Source organism: Macaca thibetana, chromosome 12 (assembly GCF_024542745.1).
Source record: "Macaca thibetana thibetana isolate TM-01 chromosome 12, ASM2454274v1, whole genome shotgun sequence".
NCBI classification, from domain to species: Eukaryota; Metazoa; Chordata; class Mammalia; order Primates; family Cercopithecidae; genus Macaca; species Macaca thibetana.
Window position 1 is genome coordinate 100,843,346 of NC_065589.1, and position 18,605 is coordinate 100,861,950.

The window sequence follows — 18,605 nt, forward strand, 5'->3', positions numbered from 1 at the left end:
TTAGGGACTGGGATGATCATGTTGAAAACTTAAGTGGTCATAAAAACAACTTTACTAATATTATTATTCCAACGATTCACGTTGATGCCTCCGATGGCTCGGGAAAGTTCTTACACCACCACTGTAGTATATGAAAAAGGAAAACAAAACAAAACACAAAACAAAAACCACAACAAAACCCTCAAAGCCTGTTTAAAATGGCTCGAAGTACCTTTTTAAAGACAGAACCCCAGAGAAAAACGCTACCAATTCCTTGCTTTATTGTTCCCTGCCTGGGGTCCTCAATAGCCTTTTCCATTAACCTTCCCTTTTTACGCAATGGTTAATGACTTTTGGGGTTGTTTTGCTTTTTGTTTCTGCTGAGTCACTAAATTTTGCCTCTTTGTCCCCAGGTGCTGCTCAGCATAAAAGTTAAAGGTGCAATTCAGGAAGCACTGGGATTCTGTGTAGACCCGAGGAAACCATTTCCCTAAGAGAAGCTCTGTTCCTTGGCTTATCCTTCCTTCCCGGGAAGCAAGCTTCCGAGGAACGAAGGGGTCAGCCCGCTTTGCCTGCAGAAGCTTGGCTGAGGGTTCCCAGCCGGCTGTGAACTGCGGAGCATTGTAGGCGCCTGGCTGGCTCAGCCCGATGCAGAAGTCTCTCCCTTCTCCAAAAACCCAAATCCCTACAGAACCAGCTTCTAGTTACTTTCCCTTCAAGGGGATTAAAATAATTGTGATTTGTGGCGCTCTGCGTTCGCGGTGGTATTTTCTGTTGTGTTAAATGCCTCTTACTAAGTAATAGATGTGATTTATGTGGACGACGACGGGGTGTGTGGTGGATTCGGTGATTAATCAGTGAATTCCCATCCGCTGGCATCTCTCACTGCCCCTCTTGCGTGATGTAAGATCAGACGTACCCTGCATTGAAAAGTCAAGACACACGGGCGGCTCGCTCGCGCTCACACACGCTCTCGCTCCTCTCTCCCGCACGCGCGCATCCCTCCACCTTCCACATCCTGCTCCAGGCAGGAGAAGGCGGACTGGTTGGACTCATTGAGCTGAAGAATTTCCAGTGACATTTGTAAATGACGCCGCTCGATTCCGGGCTCCAAGCCGCCGCCGCCGCCGCCGCCTCCGGGCCGAAGGTGCCACCGAGCAGTCTCCAGCGCAGACTTCCTTACCGGGCGACCACAATGTCCGAGTTTCTCCTCGCCTTACTCACTCTCTCGGGATTATTGCCGATCGCCAGGGTGCTGACCGTGAGAGCCGACCGAGGTAAGGAGAACATCTTCCCCCTCCCCTCCCCTGGCTTCCTTGGCTTTCCTGCTGGGCGATGCTTGCAGATAAGTGAGTGTGAAACTTAAGTCCTTGCAGCCCCGCTCCCCGGGACCGGGTGGCCACAGTGTGCTGGCCCTGTGGGGGGTGAGAGGTGCGGTGAGGGGTTTCTGAACCAAGTGCCAGAGTCCTTCGCACCCCCACAGCTTTTGCCTTTGGCCGCTTCCCGGTCTCGATTTTGTCCCCTCCGGGAGTGTTTGGACTTGACTGTGCGCTTCTGCCCGCGCATCCTAAGCGCTGCAGATGTTTGGATGAGAATTCGCATTTCCGAGAGAGACTTCCCTCCGCGATGGCGCTCAACTGCGAGCTTTTGAGAGCTCCAGGTTCTCCGCGTTAAGCGTGTCCGCCCTCAACTTAGCTCCCAGGTTAACTTCCTTATCTGCTGCATTAGGGGTCTGTGGAGCAGCGAAAGCGCCGATTCAAGTGCCTTTCCTTTCTATAGCCTCTTCCTGGGGGCAGACTGGGAACAGAGTCCTGTCATCAGTGAAGAGGCTTTTAGGGCGCTTCCGGGCGCACGCACCTGCTTGAACTTGACTTTTCGATTCTGAGGGTCTGTGATACAGCCCAGGTGCCCTGAGGGGCTAACCCACCACTGGAGTGCCTCGCTCCAGCCTGGCGCTTTTCTTTTCCTTTTTCTCCAAGTAGCTGGTGAATGATAGAAGTTTAGAAGGGAATGAATATGGGGAGCAGAGGAAAGAGGAGGTAGGAATTAGAATAAGCCGGGATTCTATAAACTTTTCATCTGGAAAATCAAGAATCCCTGTGCGAGTTTAATAATCTTTGACACCAGATGCACTAGTGAAAAAGGGAGGAAAATACTAGATGAATATTTGGGGCACTGGTCCTGGCCTTGGAATGGTTAACTGGTTAAAGTAAAATCAGAAGTATCATAGATCCTTTTTTTAAATCAGAAAATGAGCTTATATTGACTGGTATAGTTCAGCTATTTGGTTTAAGAGAGAGAGAGAGAGAGAGAGAGAGAGAGAGAGAGAAAGAAACCCAGATCCCAATGCCAAACAAATAGGCACTGGGAGATTTAGTGATTGCATTTATATGAAACAGATTATGAATTGACAAAAAATATTGCTTCATTATAGGAAAGAAGAGGGAAATGAACTGTAGTGTTTCTATTCAACCTGCTGTTGGCAACCAGATTCTAGTCTTTATAACATACCCACACGTGTCATTTCCTCTACCAGTGGTGGGACTAATCTGAGTGCCTTTAGGAAATCTGACATTTACTGGTGATAATCTTTTAAACATATCACTGCCACCTAACCATAACTTCTGAACTTGCTCAACTTGCCTTGAAGTTGGTGTGGAATAGTTGGAAACTATACTGATGAAATGGTAGCACATAGCTCTCCTTGAAATGATGATGTCTTTGATCTGGAACAATCAGCTCTCAACCTTTCTTAGGAAAAATGTTTGAAGTTGGACCAGAGCAGATGAACAGAGTGGAGCTTTTCAGCCTAATGTGCTAGCAAAATATAATGGTACTGGCAGACTACTGTTATTGGGCTCTTCCTGGTTGAATCTCCAATCTCCAGAAATTTGACTTCATCTAGAGCTGAGTTCTCAATGCTTCTGTATATGTTTTTGGGAACAGAACTATTGCTACCATGATTGGAATAAATATCTGAAGAGAATTTCATATATAACATAAAAAATACAGACTCCCCAACTTTCTTCTGAGATAGAATATTAAATAACTAAGAGGATTATATGTGGGTGCCAATTTAGTTGCATGAGGGAGAGGAACATCTAAGATAAAAGCAGAGCACATGGTAAATGATTGCTGGTTTTTTCCTAAAAAAAATGAAATAGTGTCATGTTGTATCACCACGTCGACATGAAGTACTATATCAGATAGCACAAGTAAAAATAATTGTAGACCAGCACTTTACCATGATTATATATTTAACACACTTTCAAAACTGTTAGAAAAGAGCTAAAATTCTCACAGTTATCAAAAGTGAAAAGGATGGGCCCCATTTGGAAAAAGGAATTTTAAAAAAGAGAGAAATCTTGTTAAGAAAGTTAGGAAAGAAAGTGTTACTGCATTATGACAAGCTTCCCTCACTAATATGCTGAAACAGAAGATATGGGAATATAAACTCAAGAAAGAGGTTAATGAGATGTAACTTTCTGCCCAGGCTTATGTCAATCGTCCTTGAATAATAGAACAGGCATGTGAATTACACAGGCACATTTTGTAGTGCAAGAGCTAACTGCTTGACAAAAAATGAGAATTCGCTTTTAGGTTCTGCATGTACTTATTGGGTAATAGGTAGCTTCTCAAACTGTATGAACTATATCAGAAATGTTTGTGTTATCTTCTAGCCGTGTTGTTCCCTTTATACCTTCATGAGTTCAAACATTGTATTAAATAGAAAAAGACTTGAAACCAACTCGTATGTTTATGTTCAAACCATATACATGCACTTGTCTTTTAATTCCTTATTGTTTATTTTCTTAGTTTATATTGATTTCATACGGCGTTAAACTAACGTACATGTAAGTTTTTATTACATTCTGTCACATCTTAAAAAGGAAACATCTTTGTAACTCTTAACAGCCAAAATTGGAAGATAAATCAGATTCACTTAGAATCAACTAATTTGTCATATAACAATGTCATATCATATCAAAGTATTGCCTGATAAGGATTAAAACTTGAAAGAAAGTATATCTTAAAGTGTCAAATTTTCTGAAAAGAAAAGGGATTGAGAGGCCTAATGCTAGTCTCTGTTAAATTCTCAAGTATGATACAATGTGCAGACATATTTCCAAATAATTAAAGTTCATGCTGTTATAGTCATTTTAATGTATCTATGTAGAAAACCATCTAATAATGGCAATTAAATGTGTATCAAAATTTTAATCTCCTCTCAAAGAAGAATGAACTGTGATTTATGTCTCTTTATATGCCACAAATAACATTAAAGTTTTGTTTTGAAGAGGTTGCTAATCTTTGAATTTGTTCTCTTTCTCTCTCTCTTCTCAAGCTCAAATTTAAACTGAGTAAGAGAGAAAAGAGACAATGGAAAACGTAAAGAAAAAAATAAATGCGCTAAAACAATAAGAAAAAATGTGAATTGCAGAAAACAGAATTCGGGAGGAAAAAGGAGTTAAGAGAAAGCTGAAGATAAATTTAGAAAAAGGATGGATGGATGGATGGATGGATGGATGGATGGATGGATGGATGGATGGATTCTGCCATACATCAGAATCTGAATCAGTATTTCTTGAGGAGATTAAAGTATCTTTAGATAAAATAATTTCTTAAAATGTTTTTTCTCATGTTATTATAAGTATTATATGAAAATATTTACAGTAAAAAATAATTTAATTGCCACCAGTGTGAGTCTGATTATAATTAGACCTCTAAGAATGGAGAGAGACATGAGAATATTGCAGAAAAATTAAATGTTAACTGTGCTAGAATTACAAATATGGAAGTGATTTTTTAAAAATGTAAGTGAAAGTAAAGGAAATTTTCTTAGAAAGGGTGGTAAATGAGTGATATGGTTAATGTATTCTTAGGACTTAGATGACACTTTCTAAATGCTACTTGTCATTCAAGGTGGAGGCATGCAGAGGTATTTAGTTTGCAAATCTATTGGATCCAGGACATTTGTTTCTTGCCAGTTACCTTGTCAATTTCTTTTCTCAGCCTAGGGGATACCATAAGAATAAGCTCCATTCAAAGTCACCTGAACTTCAGGACTTGGTCTTCTACAAGGATTATAATATTGAGGGAACTTTATATCTTCCCCCATTGCTATATATTAATATGATCCAGTTTTTCATGTTTCTGCCATTAATTTTTGTATCTTAATATGAAATGTGCAACTCTCCTTCCCTTTCCTTCAGCATTTTCCTGATTATAGGAATTCTGTGTAGTAAAAAGTACCAATCAAACATACTGATAGATTTCTCTATCTTCCGTGGCTGTCTGTCAAAACAATTCTTGTACAAAGGAAACACTTGTCTTCATTCTAGATAGATGAATTCAAAGAAAGTAGAATTAATCCTAAAAGTTAAACATGCCTGTGCTAACATGATATCATTCGTCAAACTAAGTTAGTAGTAAGTGGAACTCACTTATACAATTGCCCCAACCCCATTTCTCTCTCTCTCTCTCTCTGTATGTATATCTTCTTTAAAATGGCTTTCCTTGGCACAAACACATATTAAAAATACCACTTTGGCCTGAAAATTGGAGATGGTTTTTATGAACGTAACTTTTGCTTTTCAAAACTTCAGATAAACATGTCTATTTATCTAGGGAAAAAAAAGTGAAATGAAGAAAATTTTGAGTTATTTTTGACTCATAATATGTAATATTATAATACATTTCCATATAACAAGTATTTCATTTTAACAGAATCTGACTGTGTGGAAGAAACACGTGTCAAAATTATTTGCTTTTGAAATGCCTATAATTATGGTATACCCAATGCTTATAATTTGAAGCAATACCTTTAGTAGTGGAATGCTAAATAAAATAAAGCCAAAGATTGAGTTCTATTATGAATTAATCAGAATATATGCTCAGCCAAATTCCTATGAGAAAATACTTATGTCTACTTTATATAGTTTTAAATATTTTCTTAAATTTCTTCAAGAAATTTGACTTCTCCTATATAATCCAAAAATAATGACCAAAAGCTATCTTGATGCATAGAAAGGTCAAATAAGGTTTTTCTTTTGGTTTCGGGAGAGGAGGGGAGAGGTAGGAAAAATTAGTTAACCAAACAGAAAAATATCAAGGGATGCTTTTTATTTTCTTCTGTGGAATTGCTATACATTTTCACATGGATAGCTATTCCCAAATTTAACCCGTATCACAAACCATCGTCTAGAGACATAGAAATGAAGTTGCAACATAGCAATCACAAATCGTATAGTCTATCGTCCTTGGAAACATTCTCCAGTTATTTTATTTTGGAAGGAGATTTTTAAAACTTATTAGCTTTTTGGGATAAAATCTTATTTAAACGGTAAATAATACAAAAAAAAGAAAATATCTTTAAAAAATAATTTGAGTTTTTAAAAGTTGGTTTTTGGACTAATTTGCATATGTGAATTCCACTGGTACAGAATGAGTGTCTTTACCTCACTCACTCAATTTTGAAAAGTATTATACTTGCAATAGTATTGAATCTCTGTTCTGGCTCTTCAGTGCTCTCTCATTTGAATAACATGTCAATCTCACCAAGTACATCTGCACCCTCTATTTTAGAGAAAGGAGAATGAAGCATTCAGGAGATTCTGCCATACAACCCAACAAGTAAGCTTAGACCTTCAAAATGTATGTGCTATTTATTTTCTACTAGTTTGTCTTCTACAAGCTGCCCTCACAATTTTAAATCTATATTTTCTTCTTCATAAATGATCAGATGGCCTCCCTTTTTCCCTTGGCATAAGTACAAGGCCAAGTTAGAAAATATGTATTATGTATTGCTCTGTTCTAAATTGAGTGATATCAAAATGTAGAGTCAGTCTCATTCTTTCCATCACTCTCTCTCTCTCCATCCTTTTGATTTAGGCTATCTCTATACAAACCGACATATTTTGACTGAGCCCCCTGACTAAACTAATTGATGAAACTGACTAGTAACTAAATGGAAATCAAAACTATGAAATAATAGCCATACATCCTGTAAAAAAGTAAGACTGGTCTTGCAGGAAAAGCCTAAAGTGAGATTCTATGAAGAAACAATAACAACAACATATTTCCCTGAAAGAATTATGCAACATATTTCCAGTTTGCAGAGCAAATCATATGTGCTTTTGCTGTTGTGTCTCTCATACTAGGCAAATTAAATATGTTTGCTAGTAACTACATATTTATATAATGGGGTATTATACAAGTTTAAAACACTATTAGAAAATAAATAAGTATTCTGAATTCATTTGTACTCTAAGAGAATTTACTATATTGAAAGTGGAAATTTATTATTTTTCTGTTTTCCTTTACTTTTTAACTAAATTTGTATTTCTCAATTTTGTAAAACATTAAAAAAAACTTAAATATATTACAAAATGTGGTTTCGAAGACTTTCTCTCAATAAAGGATATATATAGTGGAAATCATTCATAAATTGGACAACAGGATTAAATGCTCTTTTAAATATGACTATAGTAATTTTCTTATGCAGTCACATTAACTTAGTTTGAGTCTGCAATTAGGTACTCAATTACGATTTTTAAAAATGCAATGGCAAGAATAAATAAATGAGTATGCCCATTTGTTGATCTTATTCCCTATTAGTTTGAATTTGTAAGTATCATTAGTGGAAAAGAGCAATGCTCATTTTGGAAATAATCATGTTTCAACATGATTGGGGTCTACTCGAGGGGGAGGGTGGAAGGAGGAAGAGGAGCAGAAAGGATAACTATTGTGCCCTAGGCTTAACACCTGGGTGATAAGATAATATAATCAACAAACCCTTGTTACACATGTTTACCTATGTAACAAACCTTCACATGTACCCCCAAATCTAAAATAAAAATTTAAAAAAATGTTTTCTATTGTTCAATAACTCTACTCATATTTGTTTAATAATGATGTATCGTCAACATTTGGGATTTTTTCTTAAATATTTCAGAATAGTTGTAAATATGTAACCCTTTTCAAAGGTGTCTTTACCTTTAGAAAAGAAAGAAAAATAATTTTGATTAATACATTTGTACTATAGATTCATTTGTTTAATCTTATTTTTCCCAAATATAAGCTTGTATATAAAAGTCTCTCAGATATAAACTTGTGTATTTAAAAGTTTCCATTTAAACATGAATAATAGTATAACTATATCCTTGATGGAATTTGAGAAAGTACCTTTTCATATACAATTTCTTCCAACTTTGTTAAGAGAGAAAAAAAAAAAAAAAAACTTCTTGAAGAAGATAGATCATGTTGCCTTGCTAAGATACCGACATTACATTTCATCTCACAATGCATTCTTATTAACAGTCAGATATCTCTTCCGGAATTGCATACACCTCATTGTCGTGACCGGCTCAGCCTTCAGACCAAAGACAGGTATTGTTGAAACATGACCTCATTTTAGTCAAAAGAATATGTTTCTTCTTTAGGTAAGATCAAGGTACCACCTATCGTCTCTTGTTTTATTCTTGCAATCAATAGGACGTCCCTTCCTAACTTTTCCACATTGCATTGACATCCTTCAAGACTTCCAAGACAGCTTAACTTTAGAAATACGAATATATAATTCCTTAAGAATTTTTCTACCGCTGAGTTTTTCTTTAATGACAATGTGTCATCTTAGCCCTTTCTTCTTAAAATGAGAAAAGAAAACTAAAAATGAGTTTTGTGGAGAAATGAAACTTGGTTGTGGTTGCTTTGTGTGTTCCTAGCATATCTTAAGATATTTGTGAGAAAGAAAAGCTCTAGGTGTAATGCCGATAACAGAAATGTGCTTAGAATCATCCGTTTTCTTTCGAAACTAGGATGTGTAAAGGAATGAAGAAAAACAATGCCGAGAAAGAGAACTTTGATAGTCAGAATTTATTGAATCCTCTGTCCACTACTGATCAGATCAAGTAGCTGAGCTAATTAGAACCTAAACTTTTGCTAAAATAGATATTATAGAGCTTTAAAAATGATTCAGTTTATAGATTATCTAAGACATTTTGTGCATTTCCAAAGCTTTTCATGGTATATTTTTATCGGGACAAAAATGTTAAAATAGCAAGTGTACTTTATTAAAATATTCCACTTTATTCAACTCTATTAACTTTTAAGACATTTTTTCATGACTAAGCTCTGAAAGTACCATAATAATGACACCAGCTTCGGAGTGAGATTCTTGCCTCATCAGGTGAAAGCACTACAGATTGTGCCCACTGGGCATCCATATTTTTGAGATTTTCATTAAGCATAATAACTACATCAGATTTGTAGATGGAGTTACTAACTCAGAATTCAGGCACTCTTGCTGAGCGCCCTTGTATTGATGTCATTTCTAACACAAAGACTACAGTTCAGCAGCACTATATTGATGTCCTATAACACAATAGCACACTAATCTTATTTGCAAGAAAATTTGATGACTGTCCAACATAATCAACGTTTAATATATCTAAACGTAGAATTTAGATATACTAAATATATCAGATATTCAGAACTTAAACCTTTTCCTTTGTCCGTTGTTGGATTACACTCAATTCTACAGTTCCTTCTCCTACTAGCACATTTTCTCCTATTTTCACTTGCTAATGATCTTGTCAAATATTTAGAAATTAATCCTGGCAGTGAAAGAACCAACATCTTAGCACATTTTGACTTTCTTTGCTATTCTCATTGCTAGGAGAACATAAAGTAATGAAGGGCATGAGGGTTTTCCCTTGTATGTATTTTCATCTAGGTGACTGTGAAAACACCACCAGAGTTTTACAGAAAATTGCTCTGATCCATTCTGAGAAGATAAACATAGCTATGACCCTAACATTCTGTGAGTGCACAGAGTGTAATGTCTGTGAAAACGCATTGTATAATGTATTGCATTACACAAATACCTATTATTTTATGAATTATATTATTTGCTTTAATATAAGTTATTAATACCAAGAAGCTCTTTACATTTCAGCATACTTTCGTTTTTTATTCAGGTTTTTTTTTCCTGCTGAATCACGTGGTCCTTGAAGCAACCCATATGGTTGGTAATCATTCATGTGTTTATTCACTCATTTGACAAAGATGAGCAAATAGGTGGTAATCACTGTTTTAGGTCGTGGTAATGAAGCAAGTGAATGAGGTAGACAATGTAACTAGGCTGATAGGGCTTTAGTGCAAGAGGAGACAGAAACAGCAAACAAATAAATAAATAACATCCTTACTAAAAAAAAAAAAATGTAATGTAACTGAGGAAAATGCAATTGGGAGTCGTAGTTATATTCACAGATGGCCTTTTTGAGCAAGTGACATATTTGATAAAACTAAGTGACAAGAGGGGACAAACTCTGAGTCGTCTAGAAGAAGGAATTTTATATGCCACCCTTGAGAGGAAGTTGTAATTTTGGTATTTTAAAGAAAGAAGGTCACTTTGTCTGAAATAAACTATGAGTGTTTAGGAAAGAAGAGAAGTAGAGAAAGCCATATTTATGGTGAAGTCAAATCAGGTCAGGTAGGGTCATGCAGATCAAAGTGAGGCATTTGGGTTTGGTTCTGATTTTGAGCAGCTACTGGCTGTCTAATCAGAGGTGAAAATGATGCAACTTACTTTTTAAAGAGATAATGCTTGGTCTGAAAAGAAGGACCAGAAGGGAAATGATGAATCCAGTTCAGGGATTATCGAAATTCATCCTGGAAAAGATGTCGATGGCTTGAATGAGGGAATAGTGGGGGCAATGAGGACAAGCTAGAACAGAGATTGGCATTTTAATTTAGAAAGATTTTCTGTAAGAATGAATGCAGCACCATTGTATGTATTAGGGAGGACAGGCATGAAACAAAGCCTCAAAAGATAATATTTGGAGGAAAGGGTTAATATTCTAAGCAGATAATAAATAATTTCAGGCTATTTTAAATGGGTCCATTACATTTTGCAGAGCCTCTTATTGATTTGTATGAAACATGGTTCACAATAAAAGTCACATGATGGTCATATGTGGGCCATACAATATTGGTTACTTTCTTATTATCTTTTCTTTTGTATTTCAGAATTATTAATATCATATTTCCTACCAGCCTGTGTTTACCTATGCCACGTCTGTACAATGGAATTAATTGAATCTGACTCACAGTATTCTTTAGGGAGTTAGTTAAAATGATACACTTAGCAATGTTTTAAGCATTGGCAAATATGGAAGCAATAATTTTACTGTTAATTCTATCAATAAAAACCAGCATAATAGCAAAAGAAGCAGGCATTGGCCTATGACGACTCATTTGGGTTTGTTTATTGAAGAAATTTGCAGTGTTTTAAAGAAAGAGTTCTTTTTCAATTGTCCCTGAATTCTTGACATGATTGAGAAGAGTTTATACTGACACTCAAGTTCCTGCTGATGAATATTTAATTAGGAAAAAGGGAAGAAATTGTAACAAAGTTATTATTGGCTGTACTCATCACCCTCCCTGGAAATTCCAAGAAAACTGTAGTAAAGGCTGGGCGTGGTGGCTCACGCCTGTAATCTCAGCACTTTGGGAGGCTGAAGTGGGCAGATCACCTGAGGTCAGGAGTTTGAGATGAGCCTGGCCAACGTGGTGAGACCCTGTCTCTACAAAAAATACAAAAATTAGCCAGGCACAGTTGCATGTGCCAGTAGTCCCAGCTACTCAGGAGGCTGAGGCAGGAGAATCACTTAAGCCTGGGAAGCAGAGGTTGCAGTAGCGGAGATTGTGCCACAGCACTCTAGCCTGAGCAACTAAGTGAGACTCTGTCTCAACAAACAAACAAACAAACAAACAAACAAAAACTGTAGTAAAGAAGTGAGTGGTGAGGATCTATCAGGTTAAGAGAACCTACCAGGTAAGGGTTTATGATACACAGTTATTACCTGTTGGACAATTAGAGCCCTTGGATTATTCTTATTTATCTACACATTCCTTGAATAAACATTGTATTGCCTGACATGCTAACATGTACCAGTGTCAGTGTGGTTTGTAGACTTGGAGGCAGAAATAACAAGACTATTAAAACCAGGACTAGAAATAAAAACACTAGCAATTATACAACTTCGGAGTGTCAAGGAAAGCTTGCTTGTGAATACAGAGTAAACGATTTGGGGTCTATTTAGTCCTTGTTGAAGCTAAAAAAGAAAGAGAGAGTGAGAGGCAGAGAAAGAGAAAGGAGGAAAATTTTATAAAACTGGTGGAAAGCAAAAATATCACAGCCTAGAGAACATATGAATAAAAGAGAAAGGAATACATTATTTGAAGGAAATACTGTTACTGTTAAACTGACTGAACTACCCTGGGTCCTAAGGTATTTGAAGATTGTTTTGGGGTTTGGTTCCTATGATTTTTTTCATTATCTGTTTTCTCTTTTGGTGCTTTCTCTCCCATTCTCTACTTTGAGAAAAAGTGAGAGTTTAGGTTTATAACTTGATATTCAAATCTGCATTTCTGAGTACCAGCTTAATCCCCAAAATATCTCACTCAATTTGTTTTTAGGTTATGAAGAACATCTAAACAGAGTATCAAAAAGGCAGCTTGGAGTAATCAACCCTTTTAGACACTATTTACTTTATATTGCTGGACCTGCAGCATTATGGAAGAAAATACTTTACTTCACCCAGAGAAATCACCTCGGAAATGCTACATGATCATTACAAGTAATGTACAAGAAAATAACCTGCTTTCTTAGTTTTCAAGCATGGTATGTTTTTAGACTTAAGGGAAGACATACTAAACACACATTAGGTTAAAATGAAAAGAGATTCAAAGCTCAGGCATTTAAAATTTTAGAAATGCCTAAATAAAATATTGAAGCAAAAGATCTCAACCAATTTATTTGTTGTGTAAAGAGCTTACATGCAGATTTAGTAGACATTTGCTAGATGCATGTGTAGAAATCTAATTTGTTCGTCACTTTAAGTTTATTTTTCATTCATGTTGTCAAACCCTCTTTGATAATTTGGCTCCAAAATTTCAATGTTCAAATCAACATTATACCTTGAAATAAGTTAAATATGAAACACATACCAACATTTTATTTAATTTTACAGTGACTGAACCAAATGAAATTTGAAGCTGGAGAGTTTGCATTAATATTTAATTTGGGACTCACTGTAAATTTGTTTGCTGTGTACTTTAGCAGAGGCGTGCCAAAAGTTTGGAAATAAATTAATTTAAGTAAATAAAAACAGCAGGAAGGGGAAGGGTTGCTTGTATATGTATGAATACGAGATATGATTTATACCCCCTGACTAGGACTCTGCTCATATCACACCACAGTCTGCTGAAGGGCTTTTTTCTTTCATAAGGAAAGTACTGTGGGAACAGGTTCAAAATGAGTATAAGGGAGTTATTTATATATTAGGTAAAGCAAAAAAATAAAAAATAATTACTGACTGCACACTCACAGTTAAAGTCATTTGGGCAGGAAATGTTGACCCCTTGGAACAGATCATAAACCTGCTGTAAAGAGCCAAGGGAAATAACCAAAGCATATTCAGAGATCTGTTAAGCCTGGGAGACACCTGAAAAATACAGCAATAGCATGAAAATCACTTAAGTAAAAAATAAACTTTCAGAGGCTGAAGCTACTTGAATTTACCAAGAGTTAGAGATGAATGCCAAAGAGAATTAGTAAAACTCTTCCATGCAAAATACAGCAGTAATGGCTCCATCACAACATTGTAAACCCAAGCCCGAGAGTCACAGTGTAAGTGAGAGTGGAGTGCAATTTGTAGTAAGAATAATAACATTTCCTTAAAAAGCAAAAAAAAAAAAAAAAAAAAAAAATCATATAAAGCAACCCGAAGTAGCAATCCTGCCCTTTTCCTTCCCTTCTGCAGGCAAAAGAAAATGATTGGCAGCTTTTCTTCTATGGTTTCACAGAGAGAAATAGGGTTGACTGTGGCTTCTGAGATTCCTAGACTCAGAGGAAAAGGCTGCTTAAATTTCTTTGCTCATCATGTCAAGTAATGGCACTCAGACATATTTGACTGACCTTTATGAATTAAAAGTCAAGATATAGGGCAAGTTTTGCAAACACAAAAGCGTATAACAGCCAGGCTGGTCAGAAGATGATGTGGGTGACTTGTAAATTGGAGAACATCCATGCTGTCCAAAAGGGCAGCTGATATTCAGCTTGAGCAGATTCTGGCCTTGTGTGAATGTGGGCCCAGGGTTACAGGCCTTTAAGACTGGCTGGGAATCTGAATTTTTATGCAAAATGTCCTAAGTTTTAAATGTTGCCTATCAAGATAAATCAGAAAACATACACACAGGCACACACACTCTCTCTCTTTCTCTCTCTTTCTGTCTCTCTCTCTCTCTCTCTCTCACACACACACACACGCACACACACTCAAATAAAAATCCATTGTGGGAGCCAATAAAGCAAGTTGCTGGATTCAACATTGAGGCTAACAGCCTGTGGTTTACTATGCAACCCCTGAGTTGCCGCTATCAATAGAAGACTGGACTGGGTCACAATGAAAACATATTTTACTTGGTACACTGCAGGCAAAAGATGGCCCTAGAGAGTCGAGCATAATGGCTAGATATTTCGACTGGGCTATTATGGCAGGATGTGGGTTCGGAAAGAAGAGTACGAGGATGACTCCTGCATTTCTGCCTTCACATCTTCCTCCCCCTTCCTAAACGTAAAGCAGAATCGGGGGAGAGAAAGTGGACGCAGAGAAAATCATTAATGACCCAGCAGAGGGTTAATGATATTAGACCCAATTGTGACTTAACGTAGGATCGTGTTTCTGAAAGTGCCCTAAGAAACAAAACTCCCTTAATACTAATGAAGAAATGCTAAATGGAGATTTCAGCCTTAGCACTGCAGGGGCCTGGGGGAAAATATTCCATGTGGGAAGTAACAGCACGTGGTTGAAACAACATTACCATGTCACACACACATTGTTAGTGAAATGTGGAAGGAAATAAAGAGAAGACCAAAAGGGATCAGAAAAAAAATACAGCAAAAGGAAGGCGGCAGAGATATGATTCTGTTAAGTAGACAAATTCTCATACTGAGATACAAATGAGATCACACTTAGGTTTACGTTTTATCTTTCCATTCTTTGGGAAGCTGTGACTAAACAAAGGCCAACCGTGTCCTCTATTAGCACACACTGACTTCAGACTTCATACATGTGTTTCACATAAGAATTAGTTTATCCAAACTCATTATTTGACAAAGTACTTTTTTGCTTTATATTTTGATGTAATTTTAGAATTATAGAAAATTTGTAAGTCTAATACAGAACATTTCCATACACCCTTCAACCAATTCCCCAGGTACTAACATAATACATAACTATAATACAATATGAAAACAAAAATGTAGCATTGGCAAGACAACATTATTAACAAGGGTATAGATTTTATTCATATTTTACCAGTTTTTTTCCACTAATGATGTGCTATGCCAATATCCAATAAAGGATGCAATGAATGTATATTTTTAATAGAGACAAGGTTTCACCATGTTGGCCAGCAGATCTCGCACTCCTGATCTCAAATAATTCACCCACCTTGGCCTCCCAAAGTTCTGGGATTACAGGAGTGAGCTACTGTGCCCAGATGCATTCTTTCTACTATACACTTATTAATTGGAATGCTTCTCTAAGGAGGAGCTATCACTTCCCTATTTATGTATTTATTTATTTATTTATCTATCTTAGTATAGACCCACAGATAATTTATTTTTTGTGATATAATCTAGTACTGTCACCGTTTATTTTCTCACTCAATTGTTCCACCTTTGGCCATTGGGAGCTCTTTCAGTTTGCCTCCTCCACCCTTTAGTTTCGAATACTGCTGGATGCTCCAAGCTCATCTTGTATTTATTTTCTCTGTTTGCAGCCTGGAATCAATCACTTCTCTAAAGCATTTCATAGGATGTTGAAATTTCACAGACTTCTAACTGAATGTACTCTCTTAGGTATCATAAGGTTATCTTAAGGTGATAACCAATTGCAAGAACAATTCCTCTGTTACTATGTTTTACTGTTCTAAAAGAAATCATTTTGCTCATAACCTTATGTATTTCTATTTTTAATTTTTATGGATTCATAGTAGTTGTACATATTTATGGACACATGTCATATTTTGACATAAATATACAATGCGTAATGATTGAAACTGGGTTTTTTCGATCATTGGGAGCAGATTCTGGCCTTGTGTGAAGGTGGGCCCAGGGTTACAGGCCTTTCTGGGATTTTTACTACCTCAAACATTTATTATTTCTTTTTGTTGTCAACATTCCAAATCTTTCATTTTGAAAGGTACAATAAATTATGAACTATACTCACCCTATTGTGCTATCCAACACCAGATCTTATTCTATCTATCTAAATGTATATTGTAATCATTAACCAGCTGCTCTTCATTTCCCACCCTAGCACACCTTTCCCAGGCTCCAGTATCTATTGCTCTACTCTTTACCTTCATGAACTCCCACATATCAGTAATAACATGGGATACTTGCCTTTTTGGGCCTGGCTTATTTCCCTTTGTATGATGCCCTCCAGCTCCATCTATGTTGCTGTAAATGACAGAATCGTATTCTTTTTCACGACTGAATAATATTTCATTGTGTATATGTACCACATTTTGTTTATCCATTCATCTCGGTAGACACTTAGTTCGATTTTGTATCTTGGCTATTATGAATAATGCTTCAATAAAAATAGTGGCACAGATGTCTCTTTGATATGCTGATTTCTTTTATTTTAGGTATATATTCTGCAGTGGGGTTGCTGGAATAGAACTGCTCAATACTTTAATTTTAATCTTCACTGCAATAATTGATTATATGCTGACTAGAATTCTGAATTGTTGTGATTACAGAAGGTGATGCTTCTTAAGGCATTTGAAATCCACTGTTTTCAAAGTTTCTAAGGAGAAATACAGATAAGTTTTATAAAACAGACTACTGCATATTGATCCTTTGTCAAGAAATCTGTTAGGTATGTTGACTTAAAAAGAAGCATAAGCAAGTCATAAAGGAGACAATAGCACAGGATTTGATCAGAACTGGCAGGTAAGACAAAGGGCCTGTAAGGATTCTATATCTTGCCTTGCAGAGGGGAGTGCATAGAGAAGTAGATGCTAGAGATAGCGAATGGGTTTGATGTTTCGGACCAGTTGTGACCAATTGGCGGTGGCTGTTCATACTGCTGTATATAGAGAGATCCTACCTGAGTCTGGATTAATTGGTAAAGGGCATTGTTGTCAGTTAGTGATGTTTCCAGTGATCACAGCTGGAGGACGTATAGGAGTGTGAGCATCTGGCCTGCTTAGTTAGCATTTCTGGTTTAGTTAGCACAATAAGAGGCTCTAGTAATTATCACTGAAAAGGATGGTGCCTGTCAATGGTCCAGAATTGCCAATGAACAAACTAGTAAAATCCCAGATAATGGAACAAGCATTGCTTTGAATAAAAACAAGTGTCCAGAATCTTCTCCAAAGGCCTAGAATCTCCACTTTTTCAATGGACACACACATTTTTATTTCTTTATTTTGTTTGTTTTGTTTTTAGTGCTGCTTCACCGTGAACACAACATTGTTGTGTTCTTTTGGTTTAAAATTTCTGGTGGCTGATGAGACCTTGTTCTACATGATAATTTCCACTTTTTCCTAACTTTGAAGCTACATTTTTTTTTTTGAAACTGTAAAGTCTAAACCTAACCTTGTTCTCTAAAAACTCTGATTCTTCTTAGATATCTGTATATATCCAGTTTTAATGAGGTATTGCTTAAAAATCATAGATATGGAATTACTAATCTGACCATCAGTTTAGCTTCTGATAATAGCTCTAGTAAGATAGTCAGAAACAGAACTAGTTGGAAAGTAATGCAACACCCATATTGAATTTTTAACAACTTAATACATTTTAGGAAATGATCCATCTGAAAGGCATTATGACTTGCTGAGAAAAGCTGTACGCTGGGAACCAAGAGAAGTGGGCTTGATTCCCAGCTCTGCATCTGACTCACTCTTTGTCCTTGGGCAAGTCACTTAGCCTCTCTCTGTGTCTATTTCCTGTCTCGTAAAATCAGGAGAATAATGCATAAAGCCTCCCACCTCACCAAAATGTGTTGAGGCTGCATTCCATAACCACTGAAGGAATCTTTCTTTCCCCTGGTGGTTAAGTACCAACTTATTTTTATTAGCATCTAGGTAGATTAAATTTTGCAATAAGAGCATGGAATTACAAATAACTTCAGAGAATCCTTTAATCCTTGAATTTACACTGGAGTTTAATTGCAACACACATTGCTTTGTGTTAATACACCGATTGGCTAGCAAGAGGCTTTGAGAGTCTTGTGTGTACAAAAATATTTAATGCCGCAATCTACTTGAGTACCTGCTATGGAGTCTTGTACTGAGCACATCAGAACCCATTAGAAGAGTAGAAAATAGAATCCTAGGGCGAAGAGCCTTACACACAAGAAATAATTAGAGAACGCTATCTAGAAATATTTATTCAAAAATGTTATAGTCAAGATTCTAGTTTAGACAATGAGGAAATCAATGTAGTCTGGAAAATCACAGAGCAACGCCATGCGATAGATGGAACAAATGCCTCTGATTGTATGACATCTTCCATGTTTCCTCCAGTAAAACTCATCTTCTTT

General features: G+C 36.5%; 1 protein-coding gene across 3 annotated transcripts in view; it reads left to right on the forward strand.

Moving 5' to 3' along the window:
• Positions 1 to 547: 547 nt before the first annotated feature.
• The window catches only part of LRP1B (LDL receptor related protein 1B), a 1,933,102-nt gene continuing 1,915,044 nt past the window's right edge, over positions 548 to 18,605 (forward strand). Inside the window, exon 1 of one of the 3 annotated variants that reach the window (XM_050752792.1) lies at positions 548 to 1,256. In XM_050752792.1, the coding sequence (XP_050608749.1) occupies positions 1,067 to 1,256 (190 nt within the window). In that variant the 5' untranslated portion in view covers positions 548 to 1,066. The remainder of the gene's footprint in view (positions 1,257 to 18,605) is intronic. The other 2 variants (XM_050752793.1, XM_050752794.1) reach the window with 2 other exon arrangements.